This window comes from Scleropages formosus, chromosome 13 (assembly GCF_900964775.1).
Source record: "Scleropages formosus chromosome 13, fSclFor1.1, whole genome shotgun sequence".
NCBI classification, from domain to species: domain Eukaryota; kingdom Metazoa; phylum Chordata; class Actinopteri; order Osteoglossiformes; family Osteoglossidae; genus Scleropages; species Scleropages formosus.
In genome coordinates this window covers 22521075-22546317 of record NC_041818.1, presented here as the reverse complement: position 1 = coordinate 22546317, position 25243 = coordinate 22521075, and the positions used below count along the sequence as shown (strand labels likewise).

The following is a 25243-nucleotide window of genomic DNA, read 5'->3' as shown; positions in this document are numbered from 1 at the left end:
TGACACCGTCTGTTCTTGAGACCACAAACACAGTGTGTCATGAGGAGAAACGCAGCCGTCTCATTTCCGATCGAAGACAGCAGATAACATAATGACGAAGAACGTGGACTTGTGACCAATATGATCCAGGTTCAAGTCTGGGGGAGGTGGGGGGTCTTCTGCTGCGGCTGCTGTAAAAGGAGCTACGCTTGAATTTTTTCAGTAAATGAACAGATGTGAAGATGGGAAAGGAATGAAGATGCCACTTTATTTTCGTTGGGTCACGATGCCAACACGGGAGCCTTCTGGTTCTTTTATAGCAAGCTGTCAGTCCTCGAATGAGGCGTCCACCCGTCTCGGCTGAACCCAGGGATTGCTGGGATTCCGTGTCGGTGCCTGTCCCCTGGAGCACGGCCATGGCATGCGCCCGCTACCCTTCCTTTCTTCTCCTTTACCCTTTCCTGCAGACAGCTCCTCTCTTCGGCCTCCTGATGGATGTGCTTCGTACTGCGTCAAGCATTCGGTTTTGCCCTATATGACCAGAGAGAGGCATTTTGCGGTTGAAACGGCAGAATCATTAACACAAGGTTCCAGATTCAAGTTCCTGCTGTAGTACCACTGGAGGAGATTCGACCCCGTAATTTCTTCCGTCAAATAATTAACTGTATGTGGGAGAAAAAGTGTAAGTGTCGGTTGATAAAAGAATTAATGAAACACACAGCACAATGTCTTAACGGTTAGTGGTGATTATGGTAGTATTCCTTTGGCAAACAAAAAGTAAATAATAAGACTGTGTGCAGCAGCGGTGTCAAACCATGGGAAGATGTTTGTATTGAAAGCTGAGAGGAGGCGCGCTCCTATTCCTGGTCCCGTCCAGGGTGGAACTCTACTCCTGGTTTTGCGCTCCACCGTCTCGCCGCGCGCGTTTCCGCCGCCTCCCAAGTCCCGCGGGCCGCCGCGCGGGGCCGCACACTCGTGTGACCCACAGTGGGAGACACCAGAGAGGGGGGAGGAAGGAAAGACCAAGTGAAGTTTGTTCGTAAACTTTAAAAAAAAAAAAAAAAAAAAACTCCCACTTTGTCAGGTCGCAGGTCTGCGCGTGAGCTCCATCACCAGCTTCGTCGTTTTAAAGCTTTATTAATGTTTTTACTGTTTTGCTTCAGTAGGGAAAGGAGTTTAGCTCAACAAAGAAAGAACAGTGAAACTAAGGACTTCAAAAAAAAAACAAAACACATTAGGGATTTGTTTTGTGCATTTTTACTATCTTGTTTTCAGTTGGATCCACTTTTCTAAATTTTAAAAAAAGTAATTTAGCAGGCGAGTTCGCTGCTGCGGAAAAGCAGCTCAGTCTCGGGGGCGAGTGGAAGTTGTCTGCGCGTCGCGTGCGTGCGTGCGGAGAGAGGGAACGGACGCGATTGGCGCTCGGGACCCGCGGCGGCGCGTGCGGCACCGCGAACTCCGTCCACCTCGCAGCCGGCGCGTTTCCAGCCGGGCTCCTCGTCCTTCGTTGGTGGCGGAGATGAAGGCGACGAGGATGGCGCTGCACACGCTGCTCGCCGTGCTCCTTCTCCTGGCGCCGGTCGTGTCCCCGAGCGCCGAACCCAAGTCCCGGAGCTGCAGCGCCGTGAAGGAGGCGTACATCTCCAAAGGGTTCAACCTGAACGACGTGCCCACGCAGGGGCTCAACGGTGAGTGCGCGCCGCCGGCAGCCCTGAAGCCTTGGCACTCGGTGCGGGTTCACGCCGGCGGTGACCTCCTCCGCGTGCTGGCAGTGGGCTCCTGCTCCTGCACCGTCTGCCCACCTTTTCTTCACTTTTCTTCATGTTAGTATTTTGCTCATTAATTTCACAGACAGCCTTGTGTGTATTTCGCACGTCGTGGAGCGCGGCGTTCGGGAAGTTCTTCTTGACGAGGAGAAACCAAGAATAATATCGTCCTGGCTCAGGTTCCAAAATTTTGGGTCCAGTCGAGTCGGTACCTCACCTGTTTACACCTCTCTGTTTTTGCAAGATACTTCAACATTTTTTGTGAATTTTTCCTCCAAATACTTCGTCGCTCCTCTCTCTCTCTGATTTAATGGAATAATTAATATAATTCCCCTCAAACTGAGACCCAACCAGTTTTAATACCCATATATTATATATAGTTTGCTGTGCTTTTGGCACTGTATGATACGCGGGAAATGTACTGAAGTAAATTTAAGTCAGTTTTTATAAAACGTTTTGAGTGGTTACAATAGTTTTTAAATCCCCCCCCCCCCCCGTAACTTTACTATGGTGAAACTCAGACCATTAGTGTTTGGAGGAACCGCTGAAGAGTAACAGCTTTCGGTTTATTAGACCTGCAAACAACAGAATAAATGGTCCAATAACAGGAACCACAGCAATAAACAAATACGGCCCTTAAGTGCGGTCAGTTTATTCATGTACCTCTTTATTCCCCCTGACATTTTCTCTTTTTCACCAGCCTCTTATGGGTTTACCTTTAAGAAAGTACTTTGTGTTCTCTTCCTTTTCTGTAATTAGTGTTACTGAATGACATCCTTCCCAGGCCACAGTGATTATGTAAATAGAGTGGAGGGTTTTAATCTTGAAAGGGGGGGGTGAACACTTTGACTTTCTGTGAATCTTTGTGTTGTTTGTCAGCAAGGTGAAGAAGAACGGCCCCTGGGGGCAGGTTTCCTTAATTGTCTTTGCCATTTATGTTCCTGGAGTAAATTGCCTGATTCAGCACTGGAAGGCCCTTCTTTAAGGGCTGTTTTAGGCCCCAGATTGGGGGTGGGTGGTGGGGGGTTTCCTTACTGTGCTTCCATGCTTTAAAATCTCACCCTTTCAAGCCTCTGTTAAGTGGTTCGTTGTGGGGAACTAAAATGTGGCCCTTCACATGACACATTTCCTGCCAGGCAAACGTGTTTTAATGGGTCAAGTCTCGAACGGTGTAGGAAAACATTTCGCTTGGCCCCTCGTTCATCCTCTGCGTCCTTGTCGAGTGATTCTCACAGCCGTGAACGTAAAACTTGGGGCAGGTCTGATTGTAAATGTGTGTAGCCGTGCTCCCGACGCCCGGTACACTCACTCTTTCCACTGTTAAGTTCTGATGCCTCCCCCCCCCTCCTGGTGTGGCAGTGCGCCATCAAATGCCCTGCCTATGAATGTTTAGCTGATTGGTTTACCATTTGATAAATCCCATTTAATCCAGAGTTGTGGATTTTCACGAAGGTGAAGGTCATTGGTTATTTTTAGAGAAATGTTTGAAGTGTTTGACTTTTTGCTTGTGATTTAGTGCTGTGGCTTAAGCTAGTGGCAACTGGTAGTGTTATAGCTTCCGTATGGGGCAGCAGGTGGAGTAGTGGCTAATGACATTCCCTCGTAACATGCTGGTTTACGTCCCTCCTCTTGCTATTGCGGTAGTATCCTTGAATAAGGTACCGTTAATTACTTTAGTAAGATCACATAGCTGTACACATGTTGAAATCTTGTTGGTTTCTTTGGATGAATGTGTCAGATGAATAGTGCGTGAAGATTATGGATAACTCCAGTTGACATGGCTAAGTGTCCTGACTTTTCTCAGGTTGTATCCTGGGTTTGATGTTCATCGCTTATGCTCTAACCCAGAAGCTACGCAAGTTGCTAAGCAACTAATTACACATACACACACATTTTCTGAACCGCTTGTCCCAATTAATGAAATGCAAATGGTGGTTGAGGCTGTGTAGAGGCCCAACAAGTTCTCCGTTCGCAGGGTTCTGTGTTCCCATGCAACTCCCGCAGGTACTTTTACACCTACTGTAGAACATACAACGATGTTCATCTTTGTTATTGTCCCTGTTTATAAGCTTTGCATAAAACTGTTGAAGAGCAGTAGAAATCTAGCTGCAACTTTTCCCCTTCTACCTGTTGTAGCAAACGCTTTTGTACTTAGCAGCTTCTCAAGGCTACTTATGGAGGTATTGTTGTGCTTTGTGTTGGCAGCAGGTGGTGTAGTGGTTAGAGCCGCTGCCTTATAATCAAAGGAGTCCAGCCCAAATCCCAATGAGCAGGGTACTTAAGCTAGAATAAGTGTAAGGTTACCCAGCTGTGTACATAGGTAAATAATTTAACTAGCTTGGTATACAAAAAAAATTAATTTGCTTGGAGACGTATGAAATAAATACATTTTTAGGAATATGTATGAAATAAACTGTTTGTGATAAAGCATCTAACCGCAGTCCCATATCAATGAGCAGCACTTCAATTGTAGCTGGAGTTATGGCCCCCCTGCTTTGCAGCCCACACAAGGTCCCAGAATCCCATGTAACAAGACAAGAAAGGTTGTAATAATATGCAAGCAGTCAGAATTTGCATGTTGTCTAACTCAGTCGCTATCCACTGCAGGGCAAACTGGTGATCTGAAATGTAAGCGTGTTTTCCCTCCAGAATATGTTTATATTTGCGCACCTGAGTACTTTCTCATGGGCTGGGTTTGCATAGGGTCAAGCCAAAGCGCTCGATTGCTGCGGCCCGTATTCCGAATGCCACCTCTACGATCGCTGTCATAAATCATAGTAGAAATGTGAGGCACATTGCAGAACCCGCTCTCTCCTTTGTTTTCAAACTGCAGTTGTCTTATTTTAGCTTGCAGCTTAAAGATAACAGCGTCTTTGCCTTGATTTGAGCACAGGAAGGCAGTTCTGACAGCTGAGATTCCTGGTGCCGCTTTAGGGTTGATCTGGAGTTTCAAGCAGCAGTAAATATATGCTTCGAAAAATGCTTTTCAGTAAGTTACTTAATTCCTTACTGTCCAGCTTTATTTCTAAGTACTTAATACTGATGAACCCAGGTCATGTGGCAAGTGCAGCTTGGAGAAAGCACAACTAACGCTGTTTAATCCCACCCATTTTTATTACACTATTGCTCAACATACTTGCATGTTGGACCCCAATCAATGGCACCTTTATTTGCTCTAGTTTAAACCTGGACATGTCTTAAAGCTGTTAAGTGCGTTATTTCTTTATTTTTTTTTTGCCCCACCTGGACATTGTACTGTTTCCTTAACCCCAGCAGAACCTACTGCTTTAGACAAAATGCACAACTTCATGAACATGGTACATTGGCACCCTATTCACAGTTCTTTACTCTTAAAGCAAGGAAGTTGTCAGCTCAGAAATGCAGTTGTCAGCATTTTCTAGCATTTTATGGTCATGATAAATGCAATGCTTAAGGTTTGGATCATAAAGGGGTCTCTAATGTTTTGAAAAAAGCCTCAGACTTGACTGTGAGGCGATGACCACAAGATTAAAGTCCCATGTGAGCAGGTAAACGCTACAAGTGGGCATCGAGTTGGAAGATGAAACGTGTGTGTCAGGTACTGTCTCTGCTCTGAAGTGATGCCGCGTCCCCTGGGCAGCGAGCACTGACCCACGAGTGCAGGCAGTATCGGTTATGTCAACAGCTTCTCATTCGGGGGCCATGTGGCCTTTCCCCCTCCTCGTCAGACAAAATCTGTTTTTGGTTTGCACTGGCAGTTGAGCGTTGCGTCATGCCTCGGGAATGGCACGTTGGCAGGGATCAAAGGCAGGAAAACATTTCCCTCCAGCCCCCTTTCCCCCAAACCACTTTTCGACTCCTCCTAGGAGCATTGTCCAATTAATGATCGATGCCCCCCCCCGCCCCCTTTTTTTGGGGGGGGAGAGTCGCACTGGGAGCGAGGATGATCTCAGCACTTGGGCCTCCTTTGGCTAAGGCAGCGTTTCTGTTAGTGCTGTGTGCTAGGTCTGATAGCGGAGCGGTCCTGTCAGTGGGCTACCATTCAGCAGATTAGGAAAGAGCGCACATGCTGGGTTCGGGTCCTGGTAACCAGCACCTAACAAGAGGTTCTTTCCCTGCCTCCTGCTGTCGGGGCCCCTGGTGGTGCTGTGTGTGGCAGCCTGTGATGTTTCCACTCTCAACCCCCTCATGTTTGTCTGGAAGTCTTCATCGCTGCTGTAAACAGGAAGGCTGAATCCTTTCATCTCTCAGTAGGAGTGGCTACTGGGATGGGCAGTGATGTCTCTGCATGGTTTGTAGAGCTATACACTATCTGTCATCCTGAACAGGGGGAAAATCCATCACTACTTCTGCTTTAGTACCCTTCGGCAATGCACGTACCTTGAGTTACTTTAGTAAAAATTACCCAGCTGTATTAATGGGTAAATCACAAGTGACATTGTGTACAAACCTCACATTTAGTCATTTTGGACCAAGGTGTTAGAGTTCATAAATGTGAATAATGTGAAAAATTTGATTTAAAGATCATACATTCGTCATTGCTTACTGAATGGCTATAGACTGCAATTTACTGCTGCAGGTGAACTTTCTACCAATACAGGTATTACAAGTTACACTGAAATTGGTTAGTTTCTGCTTTACCCTCATTTACTCTTGGGTGACTTCAGGGTCCCTTGCTGTGGTTTCATTATTTAAGTACACCAAGTAAACGGCTTAGGTCTATTTGAACCTGTACAGCTAGGTACAGGAACAGCTTTTACCCCACTGCTCTAAGAGTATACAACACTAACCAATGTGCTACCTTTAGTAACTAGAGTTGGACTGCTCCACCCAAGCACACTGGTAAATTACACTGACTTTAAGCATTCTTATTCTCATTCTCTCGTTCTGAGTTCTCTTTCAGCTGGCATTATTGTTACTACTGTTACCATTATTTATTGCTGTTGCATTACTCACTGTCATTGTTTTGTTTGTGCAGTATTTTCTATTGTCTTTGTCTGTGGAGAAGCATTCAGGAAGATTTTCATGATACATGTACATGGTACTTGTATCTATGACAATAAACTTGAAACTTAAATCACTTCCTCTCTGGGGACGTGGAGCTGTGAAAATGTAGTGGCAGGTCCATTCTTCCGCCTGTTGTCCTGCAGCAGTTTTGGAATGTAGGTCACTGGGCGACAGTTCATCCTTGAATCTCCTCCGAAACGGACCAAGGCGCCAAAGTTGAGGTCATCGTTGATCGCAGTTTCCACGGTTCCCTGCCACACAGCCAGCCATTGTTGGAGTTGATACCACAGCCCTGATTTGGCCTGAAACCCTTCAGAATCACTTTCTTCAGCATGTTATTTCAGTCATAGTTTTTTTTTTTGTGGCATTTACTTCAGTGACATGCTCTAATAGTTTCTTAGAAAATTTGCTGCCATAAATTCATGTTATCCACATTGAGTTCTGCTTTCCTCCGATTATCTGCACACGAATGAAGTGTAGGTACAACGGACTTATTGTTCTCTGGTTTTGTATCATTGTCTGTTCTGTCCTCTGCTTGTATTTTCAGTGTTGAAAGGTGTGTATCCATTGCGAGTCCAACCTCATTCTCATCTGTGCTTCTAATGACTGTTCTTGACTGATTTGAACTAACATTCACCTGTTTGGTTTCTTAGCTCTCCATGGTGTCTTTTAAAGTGTCATCTGGTATCCCAGTTGTCCTGTCTTGCCTTCACATCCATGCCATGTTAATTTTTTTATTTTTCACTGTACTGAACAGGGTAGAATGTGTTGCTAATGTTCACAGTGGCGTGCAAACTAATCAACCCCCTGTTGGGTGGACAGTGCAGGCATTGCTAGTATAAAAATGTATAGTTTTTCGGTTCATACAGCATAAAGTGGCTCAAGTAGGAAGCATGCAAGTTTTAAAAATTGATTATTGGCAGAGCTTTGCAGCAGATCATAATAAAATTTCACCTTCATTTATGACATTTTACTGCTGTTTCCCTGACGCTAGTGATTCCGTGACTTGTTGCTGGAATGTTTCATGGCATTTGCTAGTAATGCAGTTTGGACCTCAGCCTGGATGTAGTATTAACTTTGTGTAGGTGTGTTAAGGAACTGTGGGAGGGAGTCTGGTAGCTAGAAACTGGTACTGATGGTGGATGTGTGTGACAGGCATGGAGAGGAAGAGCTGGGATTGACTTCCAGCCAAAGATCAAGGAGAGTCACTGATTTGCCATAGGAGTGGTTGCTTCCACTGGATGTTCTGCAGGATTCTGTTATATATTTCTCCATGGCGCTTTGCCCTCATACCCCCCTACCCCCAGTATATATTACTATAGGGAGAGAAGACTTGCACAAGGATTTCATAGTATTTGTCAAATACACATGACAATAAAACTTGAGGATGCAGTCACACACTCTGTGTGCATGTGTACGTACCTCTCACCTAAAGTTTCTACAGCGTTGCTTGAGGATGAGTGGTTGTTTCTGTATCACACAATCATGGCACATAATTCTACCTGCATGGGCCACTGAGCAATACCATGGAATACCATACCCCATGACAGTAACTTATGTTTTTGACCCAAATCAGCAGTATCTTAGGTCCCTGAATCCCTTTGCCCCACCAGCTTCCTTGACTTTCTCATATACTGCACAATGATGTGCTTTGCATTTTTTTTCTTCCCTTCCTTAGTTTTCTCAATGGTAGAGTAAGAGGTCTGAAATACCTTGTTGCTTCTGCTTAGCTACTAGCAGGCCTGTACCCCTCCCTCCAAGAAAGCCGTTGTGTTGGAGGAGGTGTGCTTCAAGAGTTAGAAATGGCTGCTTGACTCTGCTTGTGCCTTGCTTTCCTGCATAGCTGAGCAATGAGTCCCTTGAACTGTGGCCCCCTCCTCCTGGATTCCTGGGCTCACCCAGTGGACTAGGGTGAAGCTGTAGTGTGCAGTGAGAAGAACGCAGGATCTGTTGATCACAGTATGTATAATTTCCAGAGTGCAAAGGATTGTTGTTGCTCTCTTGTTTCTGTCCAGGGGACCCCTTTGTCACAATGTTGAGCAGTTGGCCGATCTGTGAATTCAGTCTGGATCCCAGCGCTGGTCCTGGGTTGGGCAAACTAATTCCTGCGAATTGGCCCCAACACCCCTATCAGGCCTCTTCTGAAGGCCCTACCTCAACTCAGCTTGTTTGTGTGTCTCCTAACCACTTCTTATGAAAAGCCTTCTAGGTGGTAAAGGGAAGTGGTGACATTAAGTCTCTTTTGCACACAGGTTGTGTATTGATGATACCTGCTAAAACCATTTGGGCTGCAGAGGGAATGTGTAGCTTCTAGCTTGTTTTGCTCATTATGAAAGGCTGCAGGCCTTTCTAAGTTTAAGGGTTAACTTTTCGTGTCTAGGTAAACAATGTGGAGGGGAACTGGGACTGCAGAAGGGAGGGTCATATGGCACACTACATGCCAACAGAAATATGACACCATGGAAGAAAGCAGCGGGGCTCTGTTCACCACGCACCATTTATACGCCTCGATACGCAGATTCTTTAACTGGGGGAGTTCTGCAGCAATGTGGAATGATGTCTGTGTGGCGTTTCCATCAGGTTTAGCTCTTTCGGTGAGCAATATTTGCACAAGCATGTTGACTGCATGATGTCTGTGTGATCAAGTCTGGTAGGAACCAGAAATCTATACCATGATTAAGGCATGAAACAGTTCTGCCTGTCTCCCAGCTACATCTAGTTCTGTAAGCTCTGAAGTGCTGTGGAATGTATTGTCTGTCTTTTGGGGGGGCGCTCAAGCCACGTGACCCCTCTCAGCCGGTGGGTATATAGGCTTTGTAGCCTTCTGGAATACCTTTGTGTGAGACAGCGAGCACAAAAATGAGCTCAAACCACCTGTAATGAGTGGAAATTAATGTTTCACTGCATTTGTGAATTTGTTCTTCTAGGTGTGTGTAGACCTCCCCTGGGCGTGTGAATTGATGTCTCGTCCTTTCCAGCATTCCTCTTAGGCTACTCGTGTGTGTGTGTGTGTTCAGTCACAGGAGGTTGACGGAACAAGGGGGGAGAGCTGGAGGTACCTTTTGTGCCGGACTCACTCGGCTTGTGTTGTTAGGACACGTCTCTGGCAGCTGAGTTTTCTCCTTCCTGCTGCGAGGTGGTCAGATAAAAAGTGGCTGTGTCTGGTCATGCTTGTGATGGCAAAGGTGCCCAACCCATGTGGCATATGTTTGGGGTGCTATGATGTTAAACGCTGTTGGATTTGCAATTCAGTGAAACTAGATAGGAAGACAGGTGGCCTTTGACACACACATTGTGGGTTCACATCTCTAGGGCCCCTTGCTATCATATCGCTCTTCTTTACACTCTTGAGCAGTGAGGTTAACTTGTATTTGTGTTGAGCTGTATAAGCGGGTGAAGCATTGTCTTATACAGAAGTACTCCTGTTGAAGCACCTTGGAGGTACACCTGCTGAGGAGCCTTATTTGTTGGTTCACTGATGTGTGTTTTGCCTGAAATTCCTTGCCAGGTATCCCCTCCCTGCAGTTTGGGGGAGTCGATAGCACTCACCCTCTGGTGTATACATTCTGTGATACACATGGAATTTTGAGGAACTCATTTTACACTTACATTACATTTATTCATTTAGCAGATCCTTTTTTGTTGTTTCGACATACTATTTTTATTGGTTTCTTTAACACACTTGGTGGTAGCTATTACCACCCCCCCCATATCACCAGGGTAAGTTATGCTCTACTTTTTGCCTCCTATACAGACTGAGGTCACTGTGGTGTTAATCTTTATCTGACATTTTTCCCAAGGCAGAGTGTTAGACAATCAGCTTTACAGTAATGAACCTATTTATACCCCAGACTATGGGTGGAACATTTTGAGGTGTTTGGGATTTCATTGGAGAACCTTCAGATAGCAAAGCGACTGCTCTAACCACGATAGCACCAGGAGCACCCCTGCCCTTGTAGCACCCATTGTCCATTACTTCTGAATCCACTCACATGTGGGCTCAGGGTTCAGTCACCTCAGGTTAGTTATTGTTCCTGTATCCTCCTTTGCTTTCAGTCCTTCCCTTTGTTATTCTTGATACCCCCCGAACCCCGGGCTCTGGCTGAGAACACAAGCAGTGCATTCTGGGTTGCCCTGACTTTGCTCACCTATTGGTGCTTTTGAAATCTCTCTCCTCAGCCATTTTGCACAGGGTGCTGTGCTTTATGGGGTCATGGAGTTGGGGGTGTAGAGGTGTAATTACTTCCACCTGAAACTTTGGTAAACTTCTCTTGGTGCCAAAGCCCCATGCTTTTTATTTTTTCCTCCTTTCCTCTTTTCCCCTTCACTCTTACTTTTTGTACATTTCAAGTTTGAATTCTCCTTGGCAGTGTGGACTTGTCAAGGGAACTTTCTGTCGTGGAGAAGCTGTTGGAGCACCATGGCTGCCGCGCTCATCTGCCGGCTCTGCAGCTTCCTGTCAGTGGGTTAAATGGCTCGGAAGGCTGACCTAGGAAGTGGGGTTTGTGGGGAGCTTTTGTGTGCCGTGACAAAGTTGCAGGCGGAGGTTTTGGGGCTGCAGCAGCATTGAAGAATTTCCCCTGGGGGTTGGGTTCTGGGTAAATGTTCACGGATGATGGCTCTCTGGAATTTTCACAGAATGGAGAGTTTGAATCAGCTGGGAGCCCTGACTGATCACCAATAGCTAAAGCAGATGGAGGAAGGACTTGCATGGAGGCAGAGGTTAATCACCTTGTGTTTGTGAGTGTATCTGTGTAAGAATGTGTGCATGTCCTTTTTCTGACCCATTAGTATAACTACCTCTCCATTAAGGAGCAATGGAGTGTGTATATTGCACTGTAGTCTCAGTTCCAAACTGTAAGCTCTCCTTAAAGTGAAGTTTCTAGGGTCAGTGTCACCCCCTCTCTAGATCTGGAAACTGCTCTCTTAACCCACTGTGAACTGCAGGATCAGATTTTTTTCCCCTCCTTTTTCTTCGTCTCATTAGAGCAGTGATAACTCCAAAGTGGTCTGGTTTAGGTCAAGAAGATTTGTCAGCTGTCAAGGTGTTGCTCCAGCTCTGGTATAGGATGCATGATTGTCTCGTGGACTTCCTTCCACCATCTTGTGTAGTGCTACCCAGAATGCCAGTTTTTGCCAGTCTGGCATTTTCCCAACTCCTGGTAGATCATTGAATCTACAATATTTTCAAACAAACAATACTTTGTGCCATAGCTAATACAGTATAGGATGGTGCATGGCATCATGGCCCTGCATTTAACCTGAGTCCTTCATTTTCATCCTGCATCCCTGAGTCAAGGCCATGAGTGATAATAGTGTACTCTATTGTACAGTGCACGTGGCCAGAGTTCCACATGTTTCTTTTATGTTCTTCCTGGCATTCAGGGTCATGAGCTTGAGGCCTTGCCCATGTGCCCTCAGCGATGCTGCTTGGCAACAAGTGGGAGGATGGAGACACTGGTCAGGAGTCCATGTTGGGTGAGGGTGTTCCTTAAAACACCTGGCATTGCTCTGCTGCTGAAAGGCATTTCCCACCAATGGCCAGGGCAGCCCTGTTGTCCAGTTTGGGATATCCTGCTCATTAGGACCCCCTGCCACCTCCCCGAGGTGTGGGGTGGGGGGTGGGGGGGTGGATATGGGATCTGCTGACTCCTGTATGTTTCTGAGTGTACTTTTTTCTTTTTTTCTTGTCCTTGCTTTTGGTGTAACACTGGTGAAAATTGTGGTGTGAACTCAGGAGGCCCTGAGAATAAAAAGTAGAGTTTACAGATGAACCATAGCAAAGCAAACAAATGGAGCTGGATGGGCAGGTTCTTGGGTGTTGCCATCCAGACATGTGTCTCCCGTGCCACTGCAGACCCGCCGACCTGTGGCCTGGCTGCACCATCAGTGCTCCTGTTGGCATGAGGGTTGCACACTTGCCATACCAGTGTAGTTGCCCAGAGGATTTAATGGTAGGGCTGGTAGGTTGGGAATGTGAAACGGCAGCCCTGCTGATGTGCCCAAACATTGTCGGTGTTGTGTGCTGTGAGCCTGCACTGAGTTCAGGATATTATTAGGAAAGCAGGTGGTTGGAGCCTGACTCTTCTCTGTGACAGTAGGTGTGTGGAGTCTGTCCACTATGAAGTGGTCCTCTGGCCTGCAGTGTCAGCCGGGGTGAGCAGGAGAAACAAAGTCCAACCTCAAGCACCATGCTGTTAATGGGTACCCACTTTAAGGGTCCACTCAACCCTCCATGAAGCTGTTTCCCCCCCCCCCCTGCTTTTTGAACCTCTTTATTTGAGGTGTCTGTGTGAATTCCTCCTTTCTTAATGTGGAGCCATAATGTACAGCGCCAGGAACACAGACAGGTTGTCGGAGGGAGAATACCTGCTACGACACGAGATGATCATCTCAGGCTTCCTAAAATATAATTACTGTTATTTAGAATGATATGTAATTTACTTGCTCTAAAATTCTTCTCCCACCCCCCACCAGTAATATTTTGTCCTCATTTTCCTTTATGTCCTTGGAAGAGTTGCCAGAAGGAATGAAGTAGAGCTAAATATCTGTGCCAGTATTGTGAGGTTTGCCGACTCGTGTGGTTCCAACACATCGTACCTGATACGCGCCGCATACCCAGTCTTCTTCTGCAGACCTGTAGGTGGTATTTTCTACTTATGGGGTAGAATAAGAAGTTTCCCAACTCATTGCCCCATTCAGCTGCCACCACCCACTGTAATTGCATCCTACACTGAATAGTGGTATGATTCAGGGGTTGGAAACTGCAGGGAATGTGTTTGAATGTATAACGGGTAGGTGTTTGTTTGCATGGTGACCAATGAAGTTACCTGGTTATTAGCGACAGTTTTTTTTTTACATTTTAGTGCAAACGCTTTTCTCCAAAGCAACATATGACTGAGTAAACAAAAGCGCATCAACAGCAAAGTGCTTTCGTTAGACATGACTGTTACACACATTGTCTGATACCACTCTTGTTGTTTACGTGTTCAGGTAGCTATTTATGGTGGCAACATACGAACAGTAAAATGCATAGATAAAACTAAAAGGTGGCAAAGGAGTGACTTGCAAAGCTCTTAGCAGGGAAATGGGTCTGAAAGAGATGGGCTTTGAGACCCTTCTGGAATGATGGGATGGATTCAGCAGTTCTAAGGAACAGAGGGAGCTTTTAGTTCTGGTTTTAGTTCTGGACCCCTCACAAACAGGACCACCAAGCAGCCAGAGGGGGCGTAGCACAATGCTGTTCTGGGGTGCAGGGGGGTGATCAGCTCTGGTAGTTTTTAGGATGCTGATCCTTTGAGCGCTTTACACCCAGCTCTGCATCCTGGGATATGTTTGAGGCGAATTGCTGGATGAATGTGTCTCTGAGCACAGCAGACACTCACCCTATAAGGCACTTTCATAGCCTGCATTGATATACTTTAGTTGTCTTTTGCAATCTTGCATTCTCCAAAATCTTCCGAGGGTTCAAATTTCAAGGGATGTGTCAGTTGCCTTTCAATAATTAACTTCCACCTTGGATTGACAGTGAGTCAAATGCTGACAGTCAAGTATTGATTACATATGGAGGTGAAGCCCAGATTCATGAACACCAGCCTTTTGTGAGAGAGTGAGTATGCGTGTGTTAAATGGGTTCTATGCTTTTGTTGGCTGTTCTGGGTTTCTGCAGAAATTAACATGGGACAGCTGCTCTTGGACCCAAAGGTCGCAAGTTTGAATCACCTCCAGGTGTAGTACCCTTGAGCAAGGTATTACCCTAAATTGCTCCAGTAAAAATTACCCAGCTGTATAAATGGGCAAATGATTGTAGGTAGAATAACATTGTAAATTGCTTTGGCAAAAGCATCAGCTAAATGAATAAATGTAATAAATATTAATTATTGCCTTAATGGTCAGTCTTTGGGCTCTGAGTGAGGCCCATACTGAAAACTTTGCGGCATCAACATTCCATTGCTGGCAGAGGGGTTCAAGGTTTCATTGCCGATGTGGAGAAGGCCAGTTGGAAGCAGGAGTGGTGAGGAAACTGTAGGTTCAGCACAATTAATAAACTGTGACTCAAGTAACGTGTGTGTGTGTGTGTGTGTGTGTGTGTGTGTGTGTGGGAGACACTGCAGAGGGAGGTCAAAGGACGGACCCTTTCTCAGAGGAGGGACTGTTAACCTTTGACTTTGGCAGTCCGAGCCTGCGGGGCCATCAAGGCGTGGTGGTGGGGTCTGTCTGGGGTTCGGTGGGGGTGGTGCCGACTAATCGGGGCTTTCTCCACATGGCACCCCCCCCCCTGTGGGAATGCAGCTCTCTGGTGAGGGGCAGTGTGTATGGGAAATTACCTATTTTGGGAACAATTTAAAGAGGAAGGAGGATGAGGGGTGGGAGGATAGAGGCTGTTTGTGACTGTGCCCCTGCTGGATTTAAATGTGTGTTGGGGGTCCAGTGTGGGAATGGAGTGTGTTTCACTCTCATCTGCAGTGGCTCTCTCAGAAGGAGCAAATCAGACTTCTTTGTTAGTGTAGTGACTTTATTTCTTATCGATAGTTCAGGGTGAAACTTAAAAAAAAAAAAAAAAAGTTTAGAAATTAAAGAAAAAGAAGGTGCAGAGGAAGGTCCATCATTTGAAGCTGAGATACGATTCCATTAGTGACCCCATGGGAGCTTCGTGTTAACTGAGTGCCGTCACCCTTTCCGTCAAGGCCGTGCTTGCTATCAGACCTCGAGCCAGGCTGCCAAGCCCATCAGCCGGGTCAAAGTCCCACACAGTTGATAGACATTGACCAGACATTTCTTAGACTGCACAGCAAGTTTTGGAGGGGGACTGTGGTCACTGTAACTAGGTCCCAGAAAAGTAGAGTTTGGTTGGTAGTGCTATCATGTGAACTGTGTGACATGCTGGTCTTTGGATAACATAAATATATTAACCTTGATGACGTAACAATACCAGAACTGTGCACTAAGCCATTTAATATGATTTACCGGGTAATTCGGGTAGAGTACCTTGATCAGGGGTACTACAGCTGTACTGGGGGTTCAAACCCATGTCCTTCCGATTGCAAAGTGACTGCTCTATCCGGTATACCACATGTTACACCCATTGCTACATTCACCAAGTTGATGCTTGAAGCTATGCTGTGTGACTAACATACTCAATACTGTTTTTTCTTCTCCTCCCCCCCGGCTGGTGCAGGAGCCCACCTGAAAGTGTGTCCTCAGGGCTTCACCTGCTGTACAGAGCAGATGGAGGAGAAGCTCAGCCAGCAGAGCCACTCTGACCTGAAGGCACCAGTCAGTCAGCTGAGCTCCAACTTGCAAAGCACCTTCACGCAGAAGCACCGCCACTTTGACCGTGAGTAGACTGCACATAGACAGAGGAAGCAGGGGAAAGGGTGGGTCATGAGCAGAGTGCAGGAAAAGTGATAAGGAGAATGAAGGGAAGAAGAGACCTGTGCCTGTCCTGTTCATATCAGCACAGTGTCTAATGTTCATGAGTGTCACCTGTTACACACCAACAAACATGAACGTGTCGCTATGCTCATTGCCTTACATCCTTTTGGTACCTTGGGTGGGCTGTGGATCTGGAGAAGACCCCTGTGGGACTCTCCCAACAGTGCCCCCCATGGCTTCCTCGTGCACTCACCCCACCCCACTTCTGTCCCCCTCCGAGCAGCTGTCAGCATGAGCGACCACCAGGCAGACGGCCTGCAGCCAGCAGGTCTTCCCTGTGAGTGAGTGACAGGAAGGGTGAGGAATGCAGTGACTCAGCTCAGTGGCCTGTTCCCACAGCGCCCCCCTCCACCACCCAGCCAAGTGAAATCTGAGCTCATACTGATACTTAGTCACATGTAACCAGGAGGAAAAGTGGCTACAAAACTGTGTGTGCGTGCACACCATAGACAGATTCCAGCTTTCCTCTGACTCAATGCCAGGAACAGGGTGAATCTGTCCTAATGGGCTCAGGACAGGTATGAAGTTGGGTTTGATTCAGAAGGGCAGTGGTTGAGCTCAGGTGCAGTGTGTGTATTTTATAGAGGTCCTCCAGCCCATGAGGCCCCCATAACACTGCACCCCAGTGGGTGTCGTACTCTCACCAGCTGACTTGTACAGTCTGTGCTGTGACACTCTGGAGGAGTGCAAGAGGACACATCCTACCGTGTGTGTGGCAGCTTACGGTAAACACAGAGGGACACACACAAACACATGCCCCACAAGAAGTGGCTCTGCAGGTCCAGCGTTACAAGGCGGAGGTTGGAGTCATGGCCAGTTTAACTTGGGGGCAAAAAATAGTTTTGTGTCTTCCCAATTACCCCCAACACCAGTGGGAGGCGCACACCAAAGCCCCATACAATTTATGGTTCTCTTAGTCAGTAGATGATGCTACCTAAGTGAAGGGGGGGATGCTTTGGTCTTGAGTGCAGGAAACAAGCTGAATGCAAGGAGTGGTGTAAATGAAGGTGCAGCAGGGAGTGCAGGGCTTAGAACTGTCCTTCCAGTCAAAGGACTCCTTGGAAGACCCAGGTTTGAAACCTTGCTCATGCTTTAGTACCCTTGGGCAAGGTTTTTAACCTAAATTGGTTTGAATAAAATATACCCAGCTGTAAAATGAATGAATCATTATATGTAGCCTAGTATACAAAACTCATGTTGCAAGTCTCTTTAGAGAGGAGTCTCTGATAAATAAATTATATTAACATTTCCTTGTGCATCCATCTCCTTTATGATGTTAGCAATTCTTTCTCAGCCACAGTTGTCCTCCAGCAGGTGGAAGCAGAGCGCGTCCCCCTCCTTGACAGCGTGTGGGATTTGCTTTTTTCAGATTAGGGAAGTGCGAGGGGATTGCTGGGTGAGGGAGGGGTGGCTGCATTATATTTGAGGTTGAACATTCCTCTGGATGAAATGGGTTATTGTTCCATGTCTGCAGTGGAGAGTCCTTAAAAGAAAATGAACTGAATTTGGAGGGGAAAGGTGGGTTTGGTGGGTGGAGGGGCAGTACACTGGTCCTTTTTTAAGTTGGGGGTTACTTTCTCTGGTATTAGAGCTGTTAGAGGTGTTACCTCATAATTGGACAGTCCTAGTTTGAATCCCATGTCCAGCTTGAGCAAAGCATTTGCCCTCAATTGCTCCATTAAAATTACCCAGCTGTATAAATAAAAAAAAAAAAAAAAAAACACTGTTAGCTTAACATTGTAAGGGGAAAAAGTCAGATAAATTAATAAATGTAAGTGTTCCTGCAAGGGGGGAGTGGTCAGCTGAAAACATCTGGTTCTGAAGATGCTCCTGTTGAATGCACAGACCAAAAATGACAGGCCACATAAGTACAGCTGTAGCCAATGCTTGGTTAATGGAGATCCTCTTGAACCCTTTCTGCCTACTGGGTATGTGCCTGTGGACTCTATACTGATGACCTTTCATTGCTGTGAAGAGGTCAAACCAACAAAGTTGGCAGCCTCAAGTTCATTGCATGGTCTTTCTCTCACATACATGTTCTGTCTCTCTGCTTAGAGTTCTTCCGCGAGCTTCTGGAGAACGCGGAGCGCTCCCTTCACAACATGTTTGTACGCACGTATGGGTACATGTATGTGAAGAACGCAGAACTCTTCCAGCATTTCTTCCGTGAGCTTAAGCGCTACTACGCTGCAGGCAGCAGCGCTGTGGACCTGGAGGCCATGCTGGCCAACTTCTGGGCGGACTTGCTGGAACGCATGTTCCGCCTGGTCAACGTGCAGTATGAGTTCAGCGATGAATACATGGAATGTGTCAGCCAGCACACGGAGCAGCTCCGACCCTTCGGCGATGTACCACGCAAGCTTCGCCTGCAGCTGACCCGCGCCTTCGTGGCAGCCCGCACTTTCACCCGTGGCCTTGCGCTGCTGCCTGAAGTGGTGGCCAAGGTCTCCACGGTGAGGAAGGCTGGAGACTAACGAGGGGGTGGGGCTTAAATGAATGGGCTGTGTGTGTGCTGTCTTCTGGCAGAGTTTTGGGAAGCATGGTACTCAAGGCACTGGTTTGCATGTGTGTGGTGCATGTTTGGATGAACAGATGTGGTTTTAGGTGTGTGACAGCATGGTTTCTCTCCCTGGCATTTCAGCAGATGTGTGTGATGGTGTGGTCTCTCTCTCCCACCCTCCCCCCAGGTGGGTGCCACCCCAGGTTGTGCACGTGCTGCCATGAAGATGCTCTACTGCCCGTACTGTTCAGGGCAGGTGGCCTTGCGGCCATGCCAGAACTACTGCCTAAACGTGCTGCGTGGCTGCCTGGCCAACCAAGCCGATCTGGACTCTGAGTGGAACAACTTCCTGGGTGAGTGGGAGGGGCTAATTTCTATGAGGAGCCTTGCACTGGCTAGAAGCTGGAGATGTGACTGGCTGGACTCAGAAGATCTTGTTGTAGTGTGAAGTGTTCCTCTGGTGCATTGGTTCTCAACGGGGGGAGAGATCGGAGAGGGGGGTGCAAATTGTTTCCGAGAAAAAAAGCACAGAGACAGGTCATCATTTGGGTACTCGGTGTATTTTATTGCTTTTCAATTATAATGTGCATAAAAATGAAAAACCTGTAAAAATCTCATTATTTAAAAAATATATTTTAAAAAATATTTTAAAATTAAAAATATTTTAAAAATGCGTTCCTTCTCCCTCTGCATTTTCTTTGAGTTGGAGAGGCAGAGCTTAAGCCTGCCTTTTATGTATAGCTGGCAGTGTAGACACGAGTCAAAACGTCAGAGATACCAGTCGAACTAATAAGTTGGTATGGATAAGTTCATCACACGTGCTAAAAGGAGTTGTGGCAGTGGTCTGTCGTCAGCACCTCCAGCTAAATGTCTATAGCTCTTACTCTCTCTGCCTTTGTTTTGGTTGACTGATGACTGAATATCCTCAGTTGTCTGATGCTGCTGTTAAATTGCTGCTTCCATTCACCTCAACTTATTTGTGCGAGGCCAGGTTTTCAAAATTGACTGCGCTGAAAACAAAATACCGAAATCGCCTGCAGGTGGAGGATGACCTCAGGCTTATGCTGTCCAACATTGAACCGCCTATTGTGCTTCTTTGTAAAAAGAAGCAAGTGCAGGTTTCCCACTAATTTATAATGGCATGGCTAGCGAAACGCACCCTACATCCGAGTTTGCATATCACATTACATTACACGTAATGTTACAAGTTAGTTTTATATTCAAAAACATTTTTGATAAATTAAGGGCGTGTTCCACTATTGTCCTTTATATAGTTTAAAAAAAAGACACACACACACACAAAAGTTAAAGTAAGAAAAAAGTATAAGAAACTAAAAATCTAAAGAGAAATTATCTATCTAGTCATGGCGGGGGGTGTGCCACATAATAGGAGAGGTTTGGGGGGGGCTTTAGTTCCAAAAGGTTGAGAGCCACTGCTGTAGTGAACCAAGTCCCATCATTGAAATGTGGTAACTCTGTGCTTCCCCTGGTGGACAAATGTGGCTTCAGCTATAGAGCATTAAGGGCCGAAAGAGACTCCAGTCTCCAAGTACAGTAGCCAGAAAGCGAAAATCTGTTCTCGTATTGTGGAAAGGATTCTGTTTTAAAGCTGAAATTCAAAACGGTCTATCTGATCTGTATATCTCAGATGCTATGTTGAGTCTGGCAGAAAGACTAGAGGGGCCGTTTAACTTTGAGTCAGTGATGGACCCCATTGACGTGAAGATCTCGGACGCCATCATGAACATGCAGGAGAACAGCATGCAGGTCTCGCAGAAGGTCAGTCTCCATGCCTCCACTCCTCATTGTTTCTAAAACAGGAATCCCTTTTTTTGTCGTCTTTGATATTCTATTGCCTGAAAGTTTCCCTCGTTCAATCCCACACAGGTATTCCAGGGGTGTGGCCAGCCCAAACCGATTATGGGCTTCCGTGCTCAGCGTTCCTTGAGTGAAGGGACCTACACTGGCCGCTTCCGGCCCTACAGCCCAGAGGCGCGGCCCACAACTGCTGCAGGGACCAGTCTAGACAGACTGGTATGGGACCGTGTTTCTGTTCTTAGTTTTTGAGCTAATTCTACTGTATGTTCTTCTCCCTTTCGTCCCCACCACACTTGCTTTGGGAGCCATACAGTCACAAGCAAAGCTCCTCAGCAACACCACCATACGTAGCTAATTTGATCAAGTGGTTAAGGAAGTATGAGCCCAGTTACTTAGTAACTAGGAAACTCTAACTGGCTAACTTTTTATGTGGTGGTGGTAATAGTAATATATCATTTATGTGTGTCCCCTCCCCCTCCGGCCTTACGCCCTGTGTTGCCGGGTAGGCTCCGGTTCCCCGTGACCCCGTACGGGACAAGCGGTTCTGAAAATGTGTGTGTGTGTGTGTGTGTGTGTGTGTGTATTGCAGTTTTTGGTATGACTGGGGTCTCTTCCAGTGTTGTATGAGAACTTTGTATGTGATCTTATGTATCTCAATAGCGGTGTAACTGCTGTTATGGGCCAACTATATATTAGTTGAATTAAGCTAAACTAATTTTACTTTTTCACATTTTCTTGGCTAGAAGTTATACAAAAAAAATGTCCTGATTGGACCTACACACCCAGTTTTAGATTCATGTTTCATATTACAGAAACAAGGAAATATTAAGTAGAAAATATCAAAATTTACTCTTTTTTTTTTTTTTTTTTTTTTTTTTTATTTTTAAAACTTCCCCTCTCTCTTTCTGTCCAGGTGACTGATGTGAAGAAGAAGCTGAAACATGCTAAAAAGTTCTGGTCCACACTGCCAGAGACAGTGTGTACTGGAGACAGGGTTGCTCCTGGCGATGACTGCTGGAATGGCACCGCCAAGAGCAGGTTAGTGTCACTTTCAGGGAGTGCACTAGCAGGTGGAGCAGTAATGAAGGAACCACATGCTGAGACTAAAAGATTCTGTTCAAGCTCCAGTGGCAGCCCAGCTCATCCCTGATACTGTCTGTTGTTCACTTGAGGGGAGGTGCCTTGCTTTGGCAAACATACAGCTGTTAAAATCAGGAAAATGTAGATGCCTTCCTCATCAGGCCATTTCTTAGACAGTCATTGTCTGGCATGATGAAAATTTGTTGGAAAAAAATGAATAATCTTTCAAAGGAAAAAAGTCATGGCAGTTTATACCTCATGTTGCTCTCTCCCCTCCTCCTCTTTATCAGATACGAGTCGGTTGTCGCAGGTAATGGGTTGGCCAACCAAGTGTCAAATCCTGATGTGGAGGTGGACATCACTAAGCCCGACGTGGTCATCCGACAGCAGATCATGGTCCTCAGAGAGATGACCACCTGGTTGAAGGCTGCACACAGTGGCAATGACATCTCCACAGACAATGGTAAGATCTGGACTCATCTGTGTACCACGCCCCTAGTGGCAGGGTTGGTTTATTGTACATGGAAAGCAAAATAGGTTTACAAGCTTCTTCCTTTTTTGTTCTGCCTTCTTTGTCCTTTGGCTCTTTCTCTTGACTGATTTTTCCTCTTCCATTATACCCCCTCTTACCCGGTTTTCTTCTTTTCCCTCTCAGAGGATGCTGGGAGCGGTGGCGAGGAAAGCGGCAGTGGTTGTGACTCTCCCTCCTGCCAGGACCCGGACATGTACTTCTCCACTCCAGGCCCAATCAACCCACGTGTGGTCAAGGTGCTTCGGGAAGAGCTGGAATCAAGCAGCACCACCTCCATGGCCTGGCGTGGGACTGCACTGGCAGGAGCTCTCCTGGCTCTGGTCATAGCACACTGGAGATAAAAACAGTGACTGAGACGGGAGGGAAAGAACTGTTCGGAGGATGGAGGGGGGGAGCCTGTCAGAGAGAGCATTACAGACAGCCCTCTGGTTCTCGCTGTGTCCGCCACGTGGACAAAACCAAGTCCTTATAGTAACTTCACATTTTATTTGATTGTTTTTATAAATGGACAGTGTATATACACCAAGGGTATTTTGTTGGCTTTTTTCACATTTTTACTTGCATTTTATTACACATGTTCGTTCTTGAGAATTTCAAAACGTCCCCCCCACATCATGTAAAGTGTTGTACGTGGTGCCCCTTTTTTTCATGATGAGACTTTTTTTAATGACTGTAACCAGGCCTCAGTTATTTGTCTTAAAGAACAACTTCCCAGTTCTAAAATAAGGACAGGTAAGAACACGGGAGCATATATGCATACCTGTTTCATAGGTGGTGCGAAGATGGAGGGTTCACAGTGTGGCCTGTGTTTGGGGCACCAAGGGGCAACGAGACATGGAAACAATGACTTGGATTCAGTGGGTGTGGTGGTGAGCGAGTGCGTGCGCTTTCTTTTAATAAGTCTGCGCACCTTTTAGGGTTTTACCGTCGATTTGTAGCTGGTGTGAGCATGATGTGGTTAGAAGCAGTGTGAGATGTCCTGGTGATTCCTGAGCAGTGTGAATAGGTAGTTCTTAATGTGGGCAGAAAAAACTTGTCCGAGGTAGAAGTGGGAACCCGAGAACCCAAGAGTCTGGGGTGCAAGAAAGGAGTTTGCCAACATTCTTATCATTCCAGCTGAACTGCAGCTGTTCTCACACCCAAAGCATTATGGGTAAACTATCAATCCATAAGAAAACAAATGAATTCATTGTAAAGGTTTAGATTTGTGTGAAATTCAATGCTTAAAGGAAACTCTCTCCTGGTTGAGTTAGAGCCAAAATGGACTTCATGAGGCAAGGTGATGAACAAACTTAATTTTTTTTTTATTATTAAATATCACTAAAGTATACTATCAAATGGTACTACAACCAATTCTACAGCTTGTTCCAGGAGGAATACATAGTGTGAGGCAAATGTCAGTTTTTATACCTGAGCATATCCTCTTTTTACTTTTATAGTAACCTCACTCTCGTGGTGTATGTCATATTTTGTAAAGATTCTGACCAACTGTTGACCCTCTCACATGGCTGGATCCATCTATATTCCATTCTTCCAGGGATGGAAGTATGTCCTTTTCCATTGTCACAGCATCTGAACCAAATTATACTGCTAGGTGATAACTCTGGTACGTTTACCGCTACCTCTAAAGGAGGGCATTGGTTTAGACAAGTTTTTAAGAGTACCTTGAATCCTCATGCTGGTGTATAACGTGTGTATAATGTTTGCATGTTAGTTTTACATTGCTTTGGAGAATTGCCAGGCCTTGTGAGGACAGTGTCAGTACAATGATGTCCATATCTGTCCTTACTCCCACAGCCTGTTGATCCCATAAATTATCTGAAAAACACATGCCAAATTGTGTAGCTCTTTGTACAGTAAATTATTTAATCGCATGTTTTTATTTTTAAAGGCCTTTACACATGTGAAAATGTTTCAAGTAGCTATCCACAATAGTATTGAAATATATATTTATACGTAGGTGAAAAGCTTTTAATTTTGACTTTTTTAATAATGGCCTTTTTTAAACTTTTTTTTTATGAATACAATATTGAGTGAGGATATTTAGTGTGGGACTGATACCGTGCATGTCTGTTGTGGTACTGTTGGAAGTGGCAAAGCCCCAAGGGATTCTGGGAAAGCAGGCCAGGTTTTAATCGGAATCATTGAGAAGGCACTTGTGTGAGCCAGAGGAGAAGAGAAGACGGAATGTGAACCTCTGGTGGAAGTGATCGGCTGAGCCTTGACCTTATCTCCACTCTTTGCTTTGGAAACGGTGTCTGAGCTGGCCGAGGCAGGGGTCTTCACATTTAAGAGGATAAACGAATGGAGGGATTGATGAAGAATACAGTGTCCGGGGCTTTTGTTGGAAAGTTAGCAAAGCTTTGCTGGTGCACACCTTCTTCTCAGTGTAAAGGTGAGCGCTCCCAGTTAGTGTGTTTGACAGTGCTCAGGGAGAGGGTCTATATCTGGACACCTGGTGGTTTAACTCACCTGCCAGTTTGTCGCCAATTCCCCACAACTCGGACTTCGTGCTGAGGATCCCACTCCGCTAGTCAGCAGTGCCAGAGCGCCACTCGCTGGTCAGCGGGTGCCAAACAGCTGGAATGTGTTCCTCCACGTGAAGGTTTCAGGACCTCAGATGAGCCCAGGACATAGCAGCCAAACCTGTTCTCACCTGGAACCCACATGGCCTGGAGAAATTCTGATGAAAGGACCAGACGGACAGCCCTGAACTTGGAGGAGCTGTTTTGGCGTCTCTGAAAGAGGCCCTACATGTGTGTACCTGGAATGGAGGCCCAGATCTTGATGTAAAGGAAAAAGGGTATATTTAAAAAAAAAAAAAAAAACTCCAGTCTTCTTACAATAAAGATGGCAAATATATTTAACCCGCTTCCTGTGTGCTTCATCGGTGTGTTGTAGGGCAGGTTAGTCAGTGTTGGGCGAGGCCAACCTGCTTTACCATGTCACACGTGTGCAATTTGAACATGGACTTATTTGTATTAACATGCCTTAATTTTTTTTTTTTCCCCTTCATGACTCAGTGCTGATTCATGCTGGTGAAACATCACCCACCGCTGTTACTACAGTGTTTCCTGTAAATTGTGGATGTAAGGACTATAAGGTGACAAAGTGTGACCTTTATTGTAACCACCTGCTGTGTGTATT

At 46.0% G+C, this 25243-nt stretch overlaps 1 protein-coding gene across 1 annotated transcript; it reads left to right on the top strand.

Moving 5' to 3' along the window:
- Positions 1 to 929: 929 nt before the first annotated feature.
- Positions 930 to 24894, top strand: gpc4 (glypican 4). Its single transcript, XM_029257617.1, has 9 exons — positions 930 to 1667; positions 15910 to 16068; positions 18222 to 18619; positions 18854 to 19019; positions 20315 to 20445; positions 20554 to 20700; positions 21398 to 21522; positions 21855 to 22027; positions 22220 to 24894. The coding sequence occupies exons 1-9, from the start codon at positions 1499 to 1501 to the stop codon at positions 22435 to 22437; spliced, it is 1686 nt and encodes a 561-aa protein (XP_029113450.1). The 5' UTR covers positions 930 to 1498; the 3' UTR covers positions 22438 to 24894.
- The last annotated feature ends 349 nt before the right edge of the window (positions 24895 to 25243 follow it).